The 19,292-nt window shown below is 38.4% G+C and overlaps 1 protein-coding gene across 1 annotated transcript in view; it reads right to left on the bottom strand.

The window, feature by feature from the left end:
- Positions 1-5,196: 5,196 nt before the first annotated feature.
- Positions 5,197-19,292, bottom strand: part of SPRED1 (sprouty-related, EVH1 domain containing 1) — a 61,368-nt gene continuing 47,272 nt past the window's right edge. Inside the window, exons 5-6 of the mRNA XM_014941924.1 lie at positions 16,415-16,573; positions 5,197-10,399 (exon numbers count right to left, since the gene is read on the bottom strand). Of these exons, the coding sequence (XP_014797410.1) occupies positions 9,740-10,399; positions 16,415-16,573 (819 nt within the window). The 3' untranslated portion in view covers positions 5,197-9,739. The remainder of the gene's footprint in view (positions 10,400-16,414; positions 16,574-19,292) is intronic.

Below are 19,292 nucleotides of genomic sequence, written 5' to 3'. Positions count from 1 at the left end.
CAGAGCTACCCCTTCAGAACTGGCTGGAGATAAGCTTGCAGGCATCCATAGACAACACGATATCTGACAAGTAAACAATGCAGTTCAGGTACTTTCAAATTTTCTAGAAGCACACAAAGGGCCAAGGGCTTGAGCATATTTCATTATTCTGAACTTTGTAAGACAGAAACAGGACAAAAAAAGTGAACTGGCAATTATATAGTTAAAATCTGTTCTAGTAACCACTGGAGACAAATGTCTGTCTAAGGATGGATGGCTGTGTGCAGTAACATTACTTTGATTTTTTAGGAGAGGCACGAAGGGGAATGACTCAACCTTCTCAACTCCCCACTCATCCTTGAGCTCCATTTTGCAATAGGGAGAGGGTCCCAGAGCCAGAGCTGTTACTGGCTGCGCGCTCTGTGCCCCCCGGGACCCTCCCCCGTGTCCAGTCTCACCCTGGCACTGATGCTGATGTACATGTGCCTTCCAAGGACACTCCGCTCAGGAAACTTGCCTCAGTTTCCAGCCAGGTTTTAGAGATGCTTTTTAAACTGGATTGGTAATCTGGAAAAGATTTGGAGGGCCTGATTTATTTTTTTTTTTTTTTTACTAAACTATCTTAAAGTTAGTTAGCAGCTCTGGGAAAACATTTTCTGTGCCAAAAGAGCATGTGAAGCAGCTGTTCAGTACTTATGCAAACACCTGTGCATATTTTTAAGCTTACTAACAGTTGGAATAGCTTTCCCCCTCACCTCAATACTATGCTAATACTTATTACTTATATTGAAGCCTTTGTTCGTGAAAGATTTTCTGTCAGTGAAAAATATTGAAGTATAATGATGACATGACTAAAATGACAATCTTTCTATGGTACTTGAAACATTCAAGCATTAAGATTAGGATTTGCCTCCAAATCAGAGATCAGATTTAGCAGGCACAAAATCGCATCACTTTTCTGAGACTGCTCTCTCGCTTCTCCAAATTCTTCATTTTCTTGAAAAAGAAGCCACAGAACTGCTGATGTTGTAAGTGATTTTGGAGATTGCCTAGTCCAACCCTACCTGCTCAAAGCAAGGTCAGTTTGAGCAGGTTACCCAGAGACATGCCGAGATGAGTCCTGAACATCTCCAAGGATGGGAACCTGTCCACCTCTCTGGCCAACCAGCTCCAAATGCACTAAAGCCTTCTGGATACTCGTTCACAACTGTGACTTTAGAAATATAAATTTACTAACATAGGTAACACAGAGCTGTCTACACAAGTCTGCCACAAGCTAAAATTGTTCAGAAGTCTGAATACCACTGCCACTTCAGAACAGGATGTTAACTGAAATATCTGGAGAACAGTCAAGCTTCAATATCACTCAGTTACTCATCTATGCAAATCCCAGACAAGCACTATGGAAGAGGAGAAGTGTTCTGTACTATGGCTTGGTGGATTTCAGAGACAGTGGGAGAGCCAGGACCTGGACTGTAACAGACCTTATATATTTATTCAGGTACACAATGAGGCTCAAAGACCCTGGGGAGGTCAGAAACTGCATAGCTACATTTAGAAAGTTTGAAATCTTTTGTGAATACTGTGTCATTTGTCAACTCATCCTGAAGAAGTTAATTTTGTGAACAGGGCCCAGACAATACTCCTCTTCCTCTGCTCCCACCTCCATTCCCATTATTCCACACACACAAAATTTACCCTCCGTCCCACACCGTACCTCTTCAGCTTGAGGATCACGGTTCTCACATCTCATGCCTCCACCAATTTCCAGGCGTCTAAGAACTCACTGAAGATCACCAAGCCCAAGGAAGAAGGCATAATCATTTCTTCATTTTCATGACAGAAGTAGCCCTAAAAGAAAAAGAGCTCTCCCTTTCACAAGCAGCATTTTTAACACATAGCTGTGACGTCATGGAAAACAGAAACAGTGGATCCTGCACAGCTGGTGACTCAACAGAATTTCTAGTACTGTTGAAGGTCAGCAGTGACAACCCTCCCAAACTAATTTGTTCCACCATGTTGGTTTCAACAACTGTTAAAATTATTTAACTATTACTGATGTGATTGTTAGGGCAAGAGAGCAAACCAAGAGTTGTTTAGAGCTTCAGGATCCAGTTTTCCCCCTCCTCTGGGAAAGAGTTGCCCAATAATGTACTGGAGAGTTCATCTCGTTACATACCTTATAGACAGTCATATGCAAATAGGCAAGAGACAAATGAAAATTTAGGTAAAACCATATCAGACTCAGACACCAGCTTTTTAGATTGGTCAGTGGTGGCTGGATGCCCACATAACAGAGAGAACTTCTCAGCATTACCGTATTCGAGAGATGCAATATTTTGTATTCCTTTGGCCCTTGCAATACAACTTCTAAATCCTGTTTATGATTGGCATTCAGTAATCAGCAGCTATAGTCATCAGATGCACGCACAGCCTGTAAAAACTCTATATGCTGACAGATAAAGCTGAAGATGACTTCAGACAACATACAAGGACAAACAAACAAATTATGGAAAAAGCACAGGAAAGATCAAGTCACTGTAACACCTCCCTTATAGGCAATATAAAGCAAGAACAGAAAAGCACCTAAGCACATTGGCAGATAGGAAGGGACAGTCAGCTCTGGTAAAGGTACAGTGACAGCTGCTGACAGCAGTAATATGGTTTCACAACCCCTTTTTTTCTTCAGAAGTAACAAAAACAAGTCATATCCTCAGTTTGAAAGAAATACTTCACTACACTACTTGGTGTTGACATGGGATACAAAATGGCAAGTTACCTACACTGGGAGCTACAAGGTCTTTAATACATGTTAATAGCTTTGTTCTCTACAAATGTAGTAGTGGAAGGAGAGAGTTCATCCAGGAACAGTTTGACAGGTTGCAATGTTGGACTAGGGGAGATTAGCCCCTAATTCGAGGCCAGCTTTGCATTCAACAGGGTCTTACAGCTTTCCTACAGCTAATGGTAGCATTGTCTGGAGAAACAGAGTTGATCAATCAATACTTACCCATGTTTAAAAAAGATAATTCCTTTTCTTTCAAACATTTACTGTTGATGCCACTAAATATGGTTCTACCACCACAACCCCCCCCAGCAGCATTTTCTATTGTTAGCAAGATCATTAACATCTGCACATTGTCCTTCGTGGTGAAATCAGAACTCTCTCTTAGCAAGGTTGCTCATTATCATGAAAAGCAGCTAAATCTGTCTTTTTATAAAGTCTCCATTTTCAGACAGCAGGTCAGACTGCAACAGCTTTCATTTAGAAGTTGTTTCATTATCTACCACGTAGGCCTGGATAGGAACTAAAAAGAGCTTATCCACCTTTTTTTTTTTTTTGTTTTCCTCTCCATTTATCCTCCCACCAAACACAGAGCTTTTTGGCCAGCTTACCTTACCCCGATACATGTTACTCAATATCAGAATGCAGATTTTTTTTTGTTGGTGGTTTTAAAAATAAATAAATAAAAGCAGTAAATGCCAAATATGAAAAAAGTTGTTCCTGTGCAATACTTCATACTGACATAAATAACCATACAATGCTTAAAACACATCAGGTATCATTTGGTGGGTACTGAGATGTGCCTGGAGTCTGCCAAATCACCACTTAGCTGAAATCACAATTCATCCGAGAGGCTTATTCTGTCAGTGAGAGTCATTATCTTCTCAAATATTCCCAGATTTCTCAAGTCAGGCCAGGGACATCTGCCTGCTTCTTGAAAAACTAGCTTACCTCTTTCTTTTCCTTCCAGATAAAAGTAACTACTGCTAGTCATTCACATTATGCAGTACCCAAAGCGTATTTTAGTGAGATCCCATTGTGCGTGCATGCAATCACTCTCCAACCTCAAGTTAAATGTATGAAATGTGGGATTATTCTTTTATTTGCATCCATGTATTTGTTAGTGTGTTTCCAAGCTATTAAATTACATCGCATAGCTCAGTGTTCCCAAATGATGGAAGTGATGACACAATCCTACAGTCTTTCCATTCCGGTACAGGAGTGGACAGTGATCCATGATAGTAAACCAAAAGGGCCAAGAAACAGTGATACAAAATACTGATTATTAATTGCTCTGTGGCAAGGACTAATAGGGATATTTTCGATAACTTTCTTAAGAAACCAGCCACTAGGTCTGTGGTCTACAGACTGTTAATCCACAGTCAGTGGATTAACTTCAGTTTTTGATTTAATTTATGAACCCCAGAAATTTACTTTGGACTTACCTGTCCAAAAAAAAAAAAAAAAAAAAAAGCACCTAGTCCCTCACCTATCCTTTTCAAAACCAGAAGATCATCTATTATCCATGATATTAAGGTAATTTTGTCCAAGATCTAATACTAGGGTTTCCAATTTCTATGAAACCATGTTTAATGCTGAGTCAGTTTCTCATGTGTGGTCTTCATCTAGTCTGTAATATTCTCTATTAACCCCTCAACTTGTTAGTCACTTAATTCATTTGCCTTTCTCTGGTAGAGCTGCATTTTCAAATAATCAATTAAAAGCTCAACTATCAACAGTTAATAGTCCATGTAATGATTACACCCAGCAATAATAAAATTCCTCAAGTTAGGCACTGATCAGATGAACAGCGAGAATTGCTTCATCGGTCGTAACCAATAAGAAAACATTTGCAAAAGTCAGAGGCAAATACAGTTTAATTTAGAATAATCCATCCCAACCCCTGACCACTGAGCTTTCAAATTACAATCTCACAGATTTCTTTGTGCTCATCTTCATTTTTCTTCCTGGACTGATTAGTTTTCCTTCTTTTTTCAGGTGTGTATCTTTAACTTGCACAAGGCTTAAACTTATATTCAGAGATAACACATTTTTGTGGTGGGATTGAGTGGGAACTCAAACATGGTTTATATGAAGGAATCTTGACCTCCACAGCACGATGTCAAGGACAAGTACTGCTGTAAATACAAAGCAAGCTGCTACAAGCACGTTTTTGTTTAAAACATTATAGCAACTCCTAAAAGTGGTTCTGACAATGAAAGATGCTGGAGCTTGAAGGTAATGCAATGTTTGACCAGTCTTAAAATCATAAAATTATCTGATTAACATTTTGCTTAACCAGAAAATAGAATACTATGGCAAAATGATTACCTGTATTTACATCTTTTTATTCTGTTCTTCAGCCGCAACATTTCATTTCACACGCACTGTTTTGAGTAATCCCAACACAGAATGGAAAAACATGTCAGTTGTTTCATTTCAAGATAGTTTTAATCAGGTAATTACAGGAAAAAACATTTAAACAATTTTTATGGTGTTATCGGCTATGTCAGCTTACAAGGATATGATGTAACAAACCAGTTACAAGCTTAAAGGCATATTTACATTATATACTCAAAGTAACAAGCTATATTCATATTCATAAAGGAAACACCTATGGGATAAGTTAACTAAATTATACATCATTTAGTAGAAAGAAATAGCAGTTGAGGTTTAATGGAAACAATATACACATGAGGCACTTGGAGGTCATTAGGGTGGAAAGCAAATGGCACCAAGCGAAGGAAGGAAAAATATGTACAGCTTATCCTGCAGCTTTGAACATGAAGGCTTCTTCTTCACCAAAGGCTTTGATTTCTTAAACGAACCACAACTTTTGCAATTAAGAGAGAGAAGCTTTCAGGAAAAAAAAAAAAAAAACAACCCACCAACAAAAACCCCAAACCAAAAAAACCCAACCAACTGCTAACCCTCCCCAACCCTCCTTGTATCAATCAGCACACTGAAGGAAATGGAAGTTTTATCCATCCAGCTGCTGGACTTACAGTGCCATACGGCACTTTTTTAAAGTTATTGTTTTGTTGCCAGCTACCACCCTCAATCTTCATTCTACTAATATGAATGTATCACTCTACTGGCTGCACACTGTGCTATAAGCTCTAAAAAGGCTTAAAGCCTTCTTTAGACCTGTGCATTATTTACACGGGAGTTCAACATTACCCTCCAGGTACACATCAACAGATCATTCTGAAGAGAACACATCTAAAATGGAATGTTACATTCCAACATGCAAAATTAAGACATTCTTCATAACACCTTCAAAACATCTCTAAAGGAAACTGCATTGGTTAAGACTGTTTGGAACATCCCTTACATAAGCTCTGGAAAGGCATCCAAGTTTTGTGCCATCATTTGCTGCTGTTTACTAAACAGTTACCATAGCAATTGTAGATTATTATCAGAATATTGCTTTAACCCTGCTTCACAGGTACTGGACGGCAGGTGTGAGCACACAGACACACCTGCACACGCTCAGACTTCAATTCGTATCACAAACCCAAAGGCCGCATTCCCTCTGCATGAACATCAAAACTCCATCACTTCGCTGCGGGAGAGAACTTCACGGGGGGAAAATAAATAAATAAATAATAGTAATAAAAAATATCTTTCTTATGAACCTGACGACAGAATCAAAAGAATTTTCATTTCATTCCTGATTTTTATGCTCTTGCGTAATAGGCCACTGTAGCTATTTTAAACCTAGGAAAATATATGTTTAAGGCATTTTTATTTTCAATCAATATTAATAATGAAACTTAAGAAGCATGAGGAGATAAAGTATCACAGTAAGAGTTCAAATTACTATGTTGTAAATTTGAAGCTAAAGCTCAACATATTTTTAAGCACGTGCATAGTAAGTTACATAGCGTAAGTAGCGCACCCCTAGCCAGTTAAATTACTCTGCAATCAAACATGATGCCTGAATGCAGCCGAATGCTCTTCCCCCAGCAGATGGTGCACGAGCGCTGCCATCATTTAACTTCTTCCCCCACTTTCAAGAGGAAATACTTAATTTTCACGGTAACTGAGTCTTTCAACAAGCGAGGGACTTAATATTCAGTGATAGTTTCCAAGGCTCGGGCCTCCCCTCCAAGCAGCACAAAGCTGTGCTGCTATACGCCTGACAGGCTGCAGTTCTGATGGGAAGGGTGGGGGGAGGAGTAAGGATTTGGGGAAGAAACTTCTCTTTTTCCAAATGCTTAAGAAAGTTATTTCAAAAGAGACAGAACAAATGTTACGTGCTGTCAAAAAGAAGAGACGCACGGATGTAACAGCCTGTTCTGTACGTCCACCTTCCACTACTCATCTCTTAACTGCAACACAACAGTGGGTAAGATCCTGAACATCAAAAGAAAAAGTACACGTGCGTCCCTCTAAAGCCAGACCTTACCTAACCACGTGTCTTCAGAGTGCTTTAGTGGCTCCCGACCTGGGCATGCAGCTGACACTTCCAGCGCAAGAAGGAAAAGTGAACACAGCTCAGTTCAGAAACCCTTTTTATATGGACCGAGTCTTCAAAGAGGAAAGCAAAAGGTGAAAACATTTTAGCAGCAAAGTGGTTAAACGCAAGGTGAAAATATTAATGCACGCATTCGATGAAAATATTAAAGTGTGTATGTTTCATATAAAATACAGTACAGGAGCAGGAGTTTCACTGTGTCGTACAGTGCTTGGGGAACACTGTTAAACTCGTTTCTTTCTGAAGTATGTACACAATAGGATTCTACAGCATTTTCCCCACACAGCCAGCAAGTTCTTTTCTTAGGTTGTTCATACCTCTCTTCACCTTGAATTAGGAACCTAGCACTTCCAAATATTAAATTCCTCTCATTCACTAGAAAAACATGACCTTTTTTTATCCAAGTTGTATTTAAAGTTAACAGTCTATTCTAGGCAACCGAAGTTTAGCTGCAAATGTGTGAAGCATGAAAATCAACCAGAGTAGCAGCTTTCATATATATAAACAGTAAAAACCAAGACTGCTGCTACCATGTCATATTCTTGGATTTAATTCATCCAATCAACTCTTAATACAAAACTAGAAGCTCTTCCGTAACTTCTACAGTTATCAATATATTTGTCTTCTTTTCAATGTGAAATAATACTCTGAGATGATCTATGTACACAAGGTGGTCAATTCAAGCTGTAATATAAATATAAATGTTTTCTTTTAAAAAGTATTTTACAGACAGATAACGTTATATACAGTTGCTCATTTTACTTCTGGGCTACAAAGGAAACTTAAGGGCACTGATACATGCAGAAAGAAAAATTACACGAAATATACTGAAGAAATGCATAGGAAGTGAGAAAAAAGTCAGTCATGTGCATCTTTTAAAGTCAAATAGGTTTTTTGTTTGCTTAATAACAAAGGTATACAGAGGACAGTCTGTCCCACTCCAGCCAGGATATCAAATAGGCACCTCTGCTAATGAATTATGACTGTTTTTAGTGTTTTATGGATCTTTAATGAGAAGTAAATGTTTTTGACTTCATAACAGAGCAATGCATGTAATGTTTTAAAAAATTCTCTGTGGGTTAATCAGTTTATTCTTATCTGAAAGTTAAACACTTCGCAAGTACAAAGCCCTAACAGATATCATACAGAATATACCACCGTGCACACACATACACACACTCGCTCACTCTCTCCCCCATCCTCCCTCCAAATTTCCTCAATTAAGAAGTTCACTCCAATTTTGCCTGGGCTGCAATTTATTTCTCAAGCTAAGGCTTTTGTTGTTGCTTTTGAACACAACACACAGCACTTTTGTTCTTGCCCGTTCAAATAAGAAAAAGTTGCATTTCAAAATAATGAAAACAATTTCACTTTTGTTATTAATCTTTTGTTTTAATCATAGTACTTGATAAACAGCTGAACAGGATCCTAGTTTAACAGAAGGATAAACAAGAACACTGATGACAATTTGTTACAACTGCCTTAATGTACCTTTTGCTTAATGAACATTTGAATATGCAATAAAGTATTTTTGGAGGACACCCCAAAAGAAAACAACTTGCTGGTTGAGCAACAGAAACAACTTCCTTTTTGCTATTATGTTGAAATCAAAGTCATTTATATATAAAAATAAATGTTATGTTCTAACAAGAACATTTTAGACAATTACATCTGTGCTTAACAAAAAAATATTGGTCACTCAAGACTAGAATAATTAATATTTTAAAGGTTTTTAGATTATCAGAATGTATGGATACAACTCAACACAAACTGTAGCTGAAGGGAAACAGGACTGAAAATATCAATTTTTTCCATCCGGAATAAAAATGTGACTAAATTAACTAATTAAATATTTAAAATACTACCATGGAATGTGACAGTAGATATGGTCCATACCTACTATATCAGAGGGAAGGAAAGTTTAACATGTAATAATTCGTACCTTACACATTTAGTTAAATATAAACATTTGTTATTTATACATAAAGTCGCTTCCAAAAAACTATTAATAAGTGATTTAGTTGCACTTAAAATCAGTTTCATTTCTCATTTGCCGAGTATTAACTTTTCTTAATCTTAAATCAACTGTCACTAGTGCACTTTTAGTTAAAATTTCCCCTCAGGTAAGTTTTTAATCCTTTTAAAAGAGCCCCCTCACCTAAACCATGAATGTACAAAGTGGCAAAAGTTAATCCCTTTTAGTATAATCATAGTTTATATACTCATTTTATAGCCAATAATAAGAATAGGCTTTCCTTTGCAAAAATCTCCTTCACGACTTGCAACAAACGCCACGCGCTCAAAGGAAATAGTTAGGCATGGCTGGCACGTGTGAAATGCCAAGGTCTGACAAGTCTCGTTGCTTCCTCCACATCAAGCATCTCTCTCCCCATGAAAGAAGATTCCCTTCAGCTTGCCAAAAAAGCTTCCGCAAATCCAAGTTAGATGCTTCCTGGAAACAAAGATTTTTCAGCTCCCTTTGGCCCGCGCCCGGCTCATCCCGCAGCTTTATGCTTTCCTCCGCAGCACCCGCACACCTCACCGCAGTGATGGCAGGCTCGCAGGGGGAGGTAGCAGCACATACAGGGAGCGATGAAGGAGAGGGCCACCAGCGCTAACCAGCGCAGGCAGAACTTGTCATCGCTAGTGTCACACGAGCAAGGATCAGAGAAATCTCCTTCCGAGTCTGACATGCAGTGATACAGCATGCTCTCTGCGCAAAGCATGCAGCTAACTTGGTAGATACATCTCTTAATAGGATCTGGCGCGTCTTGACATTTTCCTCTGCCGTTATCTTCGTGATTAAACCTCTCCTGGCAGTATATACAGCGGGAACGCTCACCGTCCTCTTTTCTTCTTTTCGAGTTCTTAAATTTTGACGAGGAAGGCTGAGTTTTAAATACCACAGAACTCTTTGAGTCTTTCAGGGAATTCAACTTAGTTCCATCCCCACACGGGTATAAATAGTCAGATTTTTTACTGTCTGATTTAGAAAACGGTATATTTGAGTCTGCGTCATCCCTCTCCAGGTCGTTCTTCCACATGTCAGGATGCCTGTAGTCTGCATAACGACGTATCAAAATGTCACGAGGGTTTATTCTGACAATTTCATCTTCATCCTGAAAACTAACGTGTCTGATTGACTTCAGTGGGACCTGAAATGGCGAAGCAAGATAAGTTTACTATAACGAAGCCCCAAATTTACGTCCACCTACAATGTGAAAATTTAGATTAAAAAAAATTAAAACCCAGGATTTTTTTCCTTGCTGCCTGAAGATAAAACAACTTCAGCTTATTTTCTTACTGGTACAATTTACAGACTTCTCCACAATAACGAGCCTTCTGCATGATATTAAAACCAGGAGCTGTAGTATTCTTTCCTGACTTTTTATTACTTTGTAACAGCTTTGGATATTTTGTTATCCACATAAAACTCGATACTGCTCTTTGAATTATGCTCAAAATTCAGGGTTTAACACCTTACAGTGGCAACTAATTCCACAGTTCAATTACACCTCATGTGAAATTGCCGATTTCATGTCAGTGATGATGCACTGCTGTCAGATTAACTCCCTGATACGTTCACTTTGAGTTACACACATTATCTAGGAAAAGCTTTCCCTTATTCCTGCTCGAAGTTCTCAAACTCCCTCCACTTTTGCAACAAGACTATTGAATGCTGGTCACTTATTCTCAAAGCTGTATTCTAGATAAAGATTTTGCCATATGAAGAATAAAACCCAGTAACAAGATGAATCAATAGCAGTGGCTTCTAAATGCATCTCCCCTTAGCTAATATACAGCATTTAAATCAACTAGTTTAGGACACCAGTGGGCAAACACCTAAGTACTTTTTAAATTCTCAACTTGTAATGAACTGACCATAATTCAAGACCTTTTACCTCAAAAGACAAGAAGGAACATGCTAAACTCATACAAACCAAACAGCAGAGAGATAAGATAGAGTTCTTGTTTATTCTGCCTTAAGATAAAAGGGCACAGGGGCATGAAAAAGTTGTCGAAGGTGGCAAATTTGAAACATCGGCATCAAAATACTGCAGAGCTCATATCTAAGTGTAAGATAGTGGGCTGCCACTAAATGTTACTGAAATCACCTTACAAGTGTCTTTCAAGAAAAGGTGAAAATAGTGACAGGATAAAAATTTAGCACGTGTATGGAAGGAGCTCCTAAACAGCAGACACTGCAGCAAAAAAGCGAAAGTCTCAGTATGTCCCAGTGTTCCTGCCTTACAGACAGGCAATTATTTTCCTACGCTGTGGGGCTATTATAATCGGAGCCAGAATATAAGTGAGCTTCAAGTCAAATTCTGCCTTTTTCTCCTGTCGAGTGCAAAGCCTGCAAATCATCTCACAGAAAAGACTGAAATAAATAAATAAGTAATCCCTCCCTAACTCATTAGCTCTACAAATTCTTCCAGAATCATGAATTATTTGGGAATGCAACTTTGGCATCAGTGTCATTGCTTTGAGACTCTTTACCTTATTAGTACTGATCAAATTAATGAGAATTAATGTATCACCATTCTATAGTCTAGGACAACGGTTGAACTGCATGTTCCTATTCTGTTGCAACGTGTGACAACAAACTACTGAAGATGGTGCTTTAAGTTAACACACTTGTATTTCACTCTGCCCGTGTCTGTGCTCTTACTATGCAGGAGTCTGCAAGCCCTGGCTTTGGGGCAGGAGGAGAGATGAGGGAAGGCAGCTGGGAAAGAGGAAGGAAGAGCTTCTTAAAATATGCCAGCTTCTGATTATGTAAGAATATCTGTAGCCTGCTCTCACCATCACTTCCCTGCTTGATAATCCCTCTGTGATATATTTTAAGTACAGAACTGTAATTAGAGCTGCTTTGCCCTGGGAGCTTCAACTGGAGTATGCTAACAAGAATAATTTTTTCTTGGCTCCAAGCCGCACAGTTGGACTTCCACAAGGTCTTGAGGATACAGGGTGAAGAAAGGTTCTATCCTATTCAGCTAACATCACTGCTTCTCCAGGCTTCCCCAGGCTCCCACACAAGCAGTTGGGCCTCCCCTTCACTTATAAAAGCAGAGTGCTTCTCAACTCCATTCGGTTTCCAAATGAGAGAAAGAACCTATTGTTTTAGCATCAATAACTAGCTATGGCTAATTGGCCTTTTTGAACAGTTAACAGCATAAATTTATTTAAGGGAAAAAGCAACAAAAATGGCATTACAATTCCGTATGTTACAGGGATAAAGGATCCTTAACCCAACTGGCCACACAGAATATTACACATGCATTTAAGACATTAAATAAAACCCATTGTTTAAAAGAAAAAAACAACCAAAACCTCAAACGAAAAAAACCCACCCTCAACCTCCCATTAGCCAGACAGCTAATAGCCATTAAAGATCACGACAAATACTAACTGTAAAATCTGACCTCTTCTCAGTCTTTGAAGGCTTTTTATTTGTTTGAGCAGAGCACACCACAGACACAGAAGCCATTTCTTTTTTCAAGTCCCCAAACACCTACTAAGATGCTTAATGTCTGACATGTTACCAACAAGGCTGCACTATCTTCTTCATACAACTGATATTAAGAAATCATTTTTTAAGAAAGTGGGAAATGCTGACAAACAAGCTAACAGGAGAAATGTTGGAAAAGCTTTATTTATAAAGTGCTTACATACTGGGTGTTTAACAGGACCTATGTGAAAGCATGAGGTACATGAAACGTTAAGAACACCACACAATCCAGATTCATTAGGTACACACACCAGTAAAGTTCAATGAGAGCAACGCCCATAGTCCTCTAGCCATTCAAAGTTAGAACTCAGTACAAGTGCCATCTCTGTGTAACAGCTGAAACAGGAAGGGAGGAAGAATATTCAGCAAACTGAAATTCCACAGAGAATCTCACTATAGTTAGCCAACCGGAAATTTAGCAGAAAATTTTTGTTGAGGTGACTGGACTCGCTCGTATTACACTTTACTTGAAGGGGTGCACCTTTAAACAAGGCAGGGACCCTTGTTTGGTACTGTAGCCTGCACTGTCTCTCCTCAAACACACATACCTGCCTTGGCTCAGCTTGAAGCTCCACAAGGTGAGGACACCAGCAGCTGATACAGCATCACAAAGTACTAAGTTAAACACACTGGTGTATCAGAAGCTGAAAAGCTGAGGGACTCGGGCATTAGTGACTGTCAAAGTGTTAGGGGTAAAGATCTGAACTGTCATTAATCACTTCTTCAGTTTCAGCACATACTTATTGAGCTATTCAACTTACAAGCACAGTAAGAGTGTTCAAACTTATTTATACAAAATTGAAACAAAACAGGTCTTTAGCTCAAGATCTGCTGTGCCACATGGTCACACACACGGAGTTCAGCAGAGACACTGCAGCATCTGCACATACTGAATATGACATTTTGGTGACTTGCCTACATTCTAAATGTGTGCACCACAGGACCATGCAAAAAGCATGGATTGTCAGATGCAGGTGGTGCTACAATATGAGAAAAATATTTTAAAGAATATCTACTTAAATTTCCACGGAATCTCCCATAACTTCAGTCTACAAGAAGTGAATTCTAGCATTGTCATTTCTAAGACACTCTGATTTAAATTGCTATCAGACAGGCACTACTCTGTATACTACAGCTTCAACTATCATTTTCTCAGTAGCCAATCCTATACGTGTTCTTAAAACATGAAGGTATTTTAGGCTACTGCACTTTTCTGTACAACTCAGTGAAGAGTAAGAGCCCATACATGAGGCGTGACTGTAGCTGTTAAGTGTTAGCTGCAATAACCTCATCACCCAGCTATTCCAGTCTAATAAATTTTTAAATTCTCTTTGCAAGGAAATGGGAAGACGGAAAAATATGAGGTGACATATACAAAGAGATAATTGAAGCAGATCAATGATTAAAAATCAGTAGTTTATCATTTTAAGCTCTTGTGTTCTTAAAACATGAAGGTATTTTAGGCTACTGCACTTTTCTGTACAACTCAGTGAAGAGTAAGAGCCCATACATGAGGTGTGACTGTAGCTGTTAAGTGTTAGCTGCAATAACCTCATCACCCAGCTATTCCAGTCTAATAAATTTTTAAATTCTCTTTGCAAGGAAATGGGAAGACGGAAAAATATGAGGTGACATATACAAAGAGATAATTGAAGCAGATCAATGATTAAAAATCAGAAGGTTATAATTTTAAGCTCTGTAGTTAGTTCTCTAGATAACACTGTTTCTTTTGCCCAATAAAGCAATTCGAAAGCAGCTGATACAAGACTTTAATACAATCCTATCTTTTTTTGCAAAAATGATTGAGAGTATTAAAAAGCTTTATTTCAAGGAGCAGAAATATTTCCCGATGTGTTCACAACTACTTGAACTTACATTCAGCTTTGACTTCTGTTATTAAGCTTATTCTAAAAAGCCTCCCATGTGTTTGCTTCTCAAATTAATTATTATCCAACTCACTATTAAGTCTATTTCTACAGTCTACAAAAACTGTCAGTTCTTTGATGCTTAGAAAAAAGCAAAAAAAAAAAGCAAAGCTGTAACATTGCCTTTCCAAACTAATGTTGTATAAATATGACCTCTTTTTAAAAATGTCTGTACATCAGCCTTCCTCATGTTACTGGGGTTTTTTCCCCTGTTTTCAGAATCTGTTTACCAATAGCTTAATACTTTTCATGCATAACAGATACACTGTTTTCCTTTCTGGACCGAAATAGAGTATTTCAGTTTAAATAGGCAGTTGGAAAGCACAAACGGTATTTCACCAAAAATATTTAGCAGAAGTGCCCCACTGTGTAATGCACCCAAGATATGCATTTTAAAGATACTTTTCAGTATTTCTAATCAAAACAGTATTAGTATACACATAACCCAGATTGAGCTCGAGGCCAGTTAACGCTTTCTGAACAAATTTAAACAGCTTTTCAAGGCTGCCCAAGATATGCATTTTAAAGATACTTTTCAATATTTCTAATCAAAACAGTATTGGTATACACATAACCCAGATTGAGCTCAAGGCCAGTTAACACTTTCTGAACAAATTTAAACAGCTTTTCAAGGCTGCAGATACAGAAATCTGACTTCAAGGAAACGGGAAGATTTATTCATGTAATCTGCTGTTTCACAACTACTTGAACTTACATTCAGCTTTGACTTGTTACTAAGCTTATTCTAAAAAGCCTCCCATGTGTTTGCTTCTAGGTGTAAGGCTCTCAAATTAATTATTATCCAACTCACTATTAAGTCTATTTCTACAGTCTACAAAAACTGTCAGTTCTTTGATGCTTAGAAAAAAGCAAAAAAAAAAAGCAAAGCTGTAACATTGCCTTTCCAAACTAATGTTGTATAAATATGACCTCTTTTTAAAAATGTCTGTACATCAGCCTTCCTCATGTTACTGGGGTTTTTTCCCCTGTTTTCAGAATCTGTTTACCAATAGTCAGTTCTTTGATGCTTAGAAAAAAGCAAAATGTATATTGTTAAAGGAAAAGCTGCAACATTGCCTTTCCAAACTAATGTTCTATAAATATGACCTCTTTTTTAAAAATGTCTGTACATCCGCCTTCCTCATGTTACTGGGTTTTTTTCCCTGTTTTCAGAATCTGTTTACCAATACCTTAATACTTTTCATGCATAACAGATACACTGTTTTCCTTTCTGGACCGAAATAGAATATTTCAGTTTAAATAGGCAGTTGGAAAGCACAAACGGTATTTCACCAAAAATATTTAGCAGAAGTGCCCCACTGTGTAATGCACCCAAGATATGCATTTTAAAGATACTTTTCAGTATTTCTAATCAAAACAGTATTAGTATACACATAACCCAGATTGAGCTCGAGGCCAGTTAACGCTTTCTGAACAAATTTAAACAGCTTTTCAAGGCTGCAGATACAGAAATCTGACTTCAAGGAAACGGGAAGATTTATTCATGTAATCTGCTGTACCACAAGCACAGGTAAATACCTTCACAAAGCTCTACCTCTGCCACAATAATGCTGCAATATTTCTGCTGCAAAGCTTATACTGATCATTTCAAGAAGTTCAGAGTACAACACTACATACAGGGACTCAGAATGGAAGTGCTTGCTTGTCAGAAACTCCACACTGTGCCATTAATGCAGTGAAGTAAGAACCGCTGCTTTTGCTGGTAGTCTTACCTGGTTTGGTTGGCTGGGAAAACAGGCTCTCCTGGTGTTGAAATCCTCAAATGCTGAAGGCCTTAAATTTGCACCATTGTAAGGTTCACTGGTTACTACAGTTTCGTGTTGGAAAAGGTGATCTTTCATTAATGAACCTGATGTATTTTCTTGAGTAGTCTAGAATACATAAAAATTCCCTTGAAATGATTTTGCATTTATACAAAAACCACACCAAACCCACCAAGTTCATACATAAATGCATGAATATTCTACATAACATGTTAGAGGCATCTATAAACACAAGTATTTTTAAATACATATTTTTTTAATACTTATTTTCTTTACTAAGAGTCAGCCTTGGAAAAGTAAGAGTTCCTTCTCTGCAGAGCGTACATAACTTGGGCATTAGACTTGGGATTGCGCCTTTAACTCAGTTGCTAAATCGGAGTGAGGAACTTCTTTAGGGAAGCAGAGATTAGATCAGTCTCTGAGATTATGCTTTCTCTAACTACCCACAAGGCTGCCAGTATCTACAAATATACAATTGGAGGAAAAAAAAAATATTCTGAGACTACTAAGGCAAAAGCAACTCAGACCTTTTAATAAATTAAAAACAAGATCAGCTGGAAAGGAACAGAAAGTCAGTTTTAACATATACTGCCTCAATTAAAATATCTAATTACAGCAAGTGTGTATTAAACAACTAATGACTGTCTTTTTGAAATTAAGGCTATATCAGGCAATTTGATATAAAAATGAGACCATGTGGCAACATATAATGAGATATCTGCAGGACGTGTGCCACTCAGAGTAAGGAAGAGGAAGTATGTTTGGGTGGAATATTGGCTTGTGAGAGGATCCAATTTCTGAAAAGAACAGAAAACACAAACAGTTCTCACTCTTTAAGCTTAACTGACTGGGATATACACTTAGGATACTGTAGAGCATATTGATACAAATCCCATTGGGCTGCCAAAATATGTGCTGTAGAATGTTTTGTTTGTATTGAGAGACGCTGTAAAGTTAACTGGCTGTCATCATCTGATAGCACTGAGAAAATTCTGGCATTATTCAACTTCCAGCAATTAGAATGTTTCAGCTTTACCATAAAGATTTGTATATATCAAGAAAACACAAAGGGGGAAACAATAAAAATACTGCAGAAAACTACTGAGGCACAGGCAAACCTGAAGTTTTGGCAGGTTAAGTACTAACACTGAATCATTAATTTTCATTTATCAAAATACTTAAGGAACTTGTTCTGGGATTACATTAGCACCTCGCATACATAGAAGCCTAGTGTATCGAGTTCTAAGACATCTAGTTGAAGTGGAAGTAGCTTTTCTGTAATTGATCCTTAGGAAAAAGAAAATAATCACATCGCTAAGAATTTATATATTGTTCAGAAGCACTCTGAGTGGAAAAACATTAAAATCAGTAATTAATAATGATCAGCTTTAATTAATACTAAAGAGCTAACACCCCATGAAAGACAATAGCTCAATCACGTTAAAGTTCCACTGAAAAATTCTGAACACAGGCAAAACTCCAGAAAGTAGTACTTTTTTCAGAGCCTTGAGCATGCAAACTCCACTAAGCAATTGACCCTGTTGCTATCAAAATTAAATTTTCTGGTCAAGCACTGTTGGGAAAGGAATACCAAAGAAATGTTGAAAAAGGTGGCAAGAGTTAGATTTCATGGATGTATACTTATTTTAAGAGCAAAAAGCATCAAGTATTAGTGCGCTATCAAACATCTTCCTAGCAGGAGGGACTCCTGCAGATACATTGCCCAATGACATAAAAAGCTTCCAAAACACTGGTTCAAACCACAGGAGAGCTGCATTCAGAATGAGGAAGAAATGCTTACAACTATTTTTGGTTTGAGCAATGTTATAAATGCTTACAAGCAGAAACTATTTAAGCTAGGAACACACTTAACAGCTAGAAGCCATTTTACAGAAACCACGGTGATAAGCACTATCTAACCCTCTTACCCCCCCAGCTATCATCAACGTGAGTGGTGGAGGGAGAAGGATGAGAGCTGCAAAAACTACTACTCCTTCCTTCCCAGGGAGAAAACACACACTGCCCACAAGCCAGTCTTTATCCCTGGGTGAGATTTGCAACAGGCTGCATTATTTCCTGGCCCTGCAGGCGATTCACACCTGTTTTTTCTTCTGAAATAAACTACCTACACCATAGAGCACAAAGACACATGCACATGCTCCCCTCGGCAGTCAAGAAGGGCTCTATCTAATAAAGGATACGGGCACTGATCGTCTATTGCAGCGCTAACTGCCGCAGCCAGACACTGATGTATGAAACACAAACCTTAATCTTAAAGCGCGCCTTTGTGCCCTACACGCAGCAATTATAAAGGAATGCTTTTATAAAATTCCACCACAGACACCACAATTCAAGCTAATTGACTTCAAGGACAAATTTGGGGGTGGCGGGAGACAGAGAAAGGCATCTGACCTTTGCAGGGCAAGAACTTGGTGAGACAGCTGTTTGGAAACCAACCCAGCCACGGCAGGTAAGCGGGCACAGCCTCACCGCTGGCATTTGTCACAACATGAAGAGCCATCAGGTCAGTCACGGCCCGGCCGAGCTGCGAGCAGTCACTGTGCAGCACTACGGCAATGCCAGAGGAACATCCTCAACTCCGTGGTTTTAATTGAACTGATAGTTTAGATACAGCCAAACGACATTTATTAGTATCAGAAAGGCTGCCTTTGGATGACACTGCCCGCTCTGATGCGACGTTTCATGACAAGGTCATCAACACCTGAAACCCCATGTTTATAACGGAAACACTGACAGCCCGAAGGGAGAGGCCCCAGAAACAAAAACGCTATTGTATTGAAAATGCATTTAAGTAAAAAGCAAACAT

Source organism: Calidris pugnax, unplaced genomic scaffold (assembly GCF_001431845.1).
Source record: "Calidris pugnax isolate Ruff unplaced genomic scaffold, ASM143184v1 scaffold56, whole genome shotgun sequence".
NCBI lineage: Eukaryota > Metazoa > Chordata > Aves > Charadriiformes > Scolopacidae > Calidris > Calidris pugnax.
Note: the sequence above shows the minus strand (reverse complement) of the source record. Positions and strands in the feature narration are given on the sequence as shown.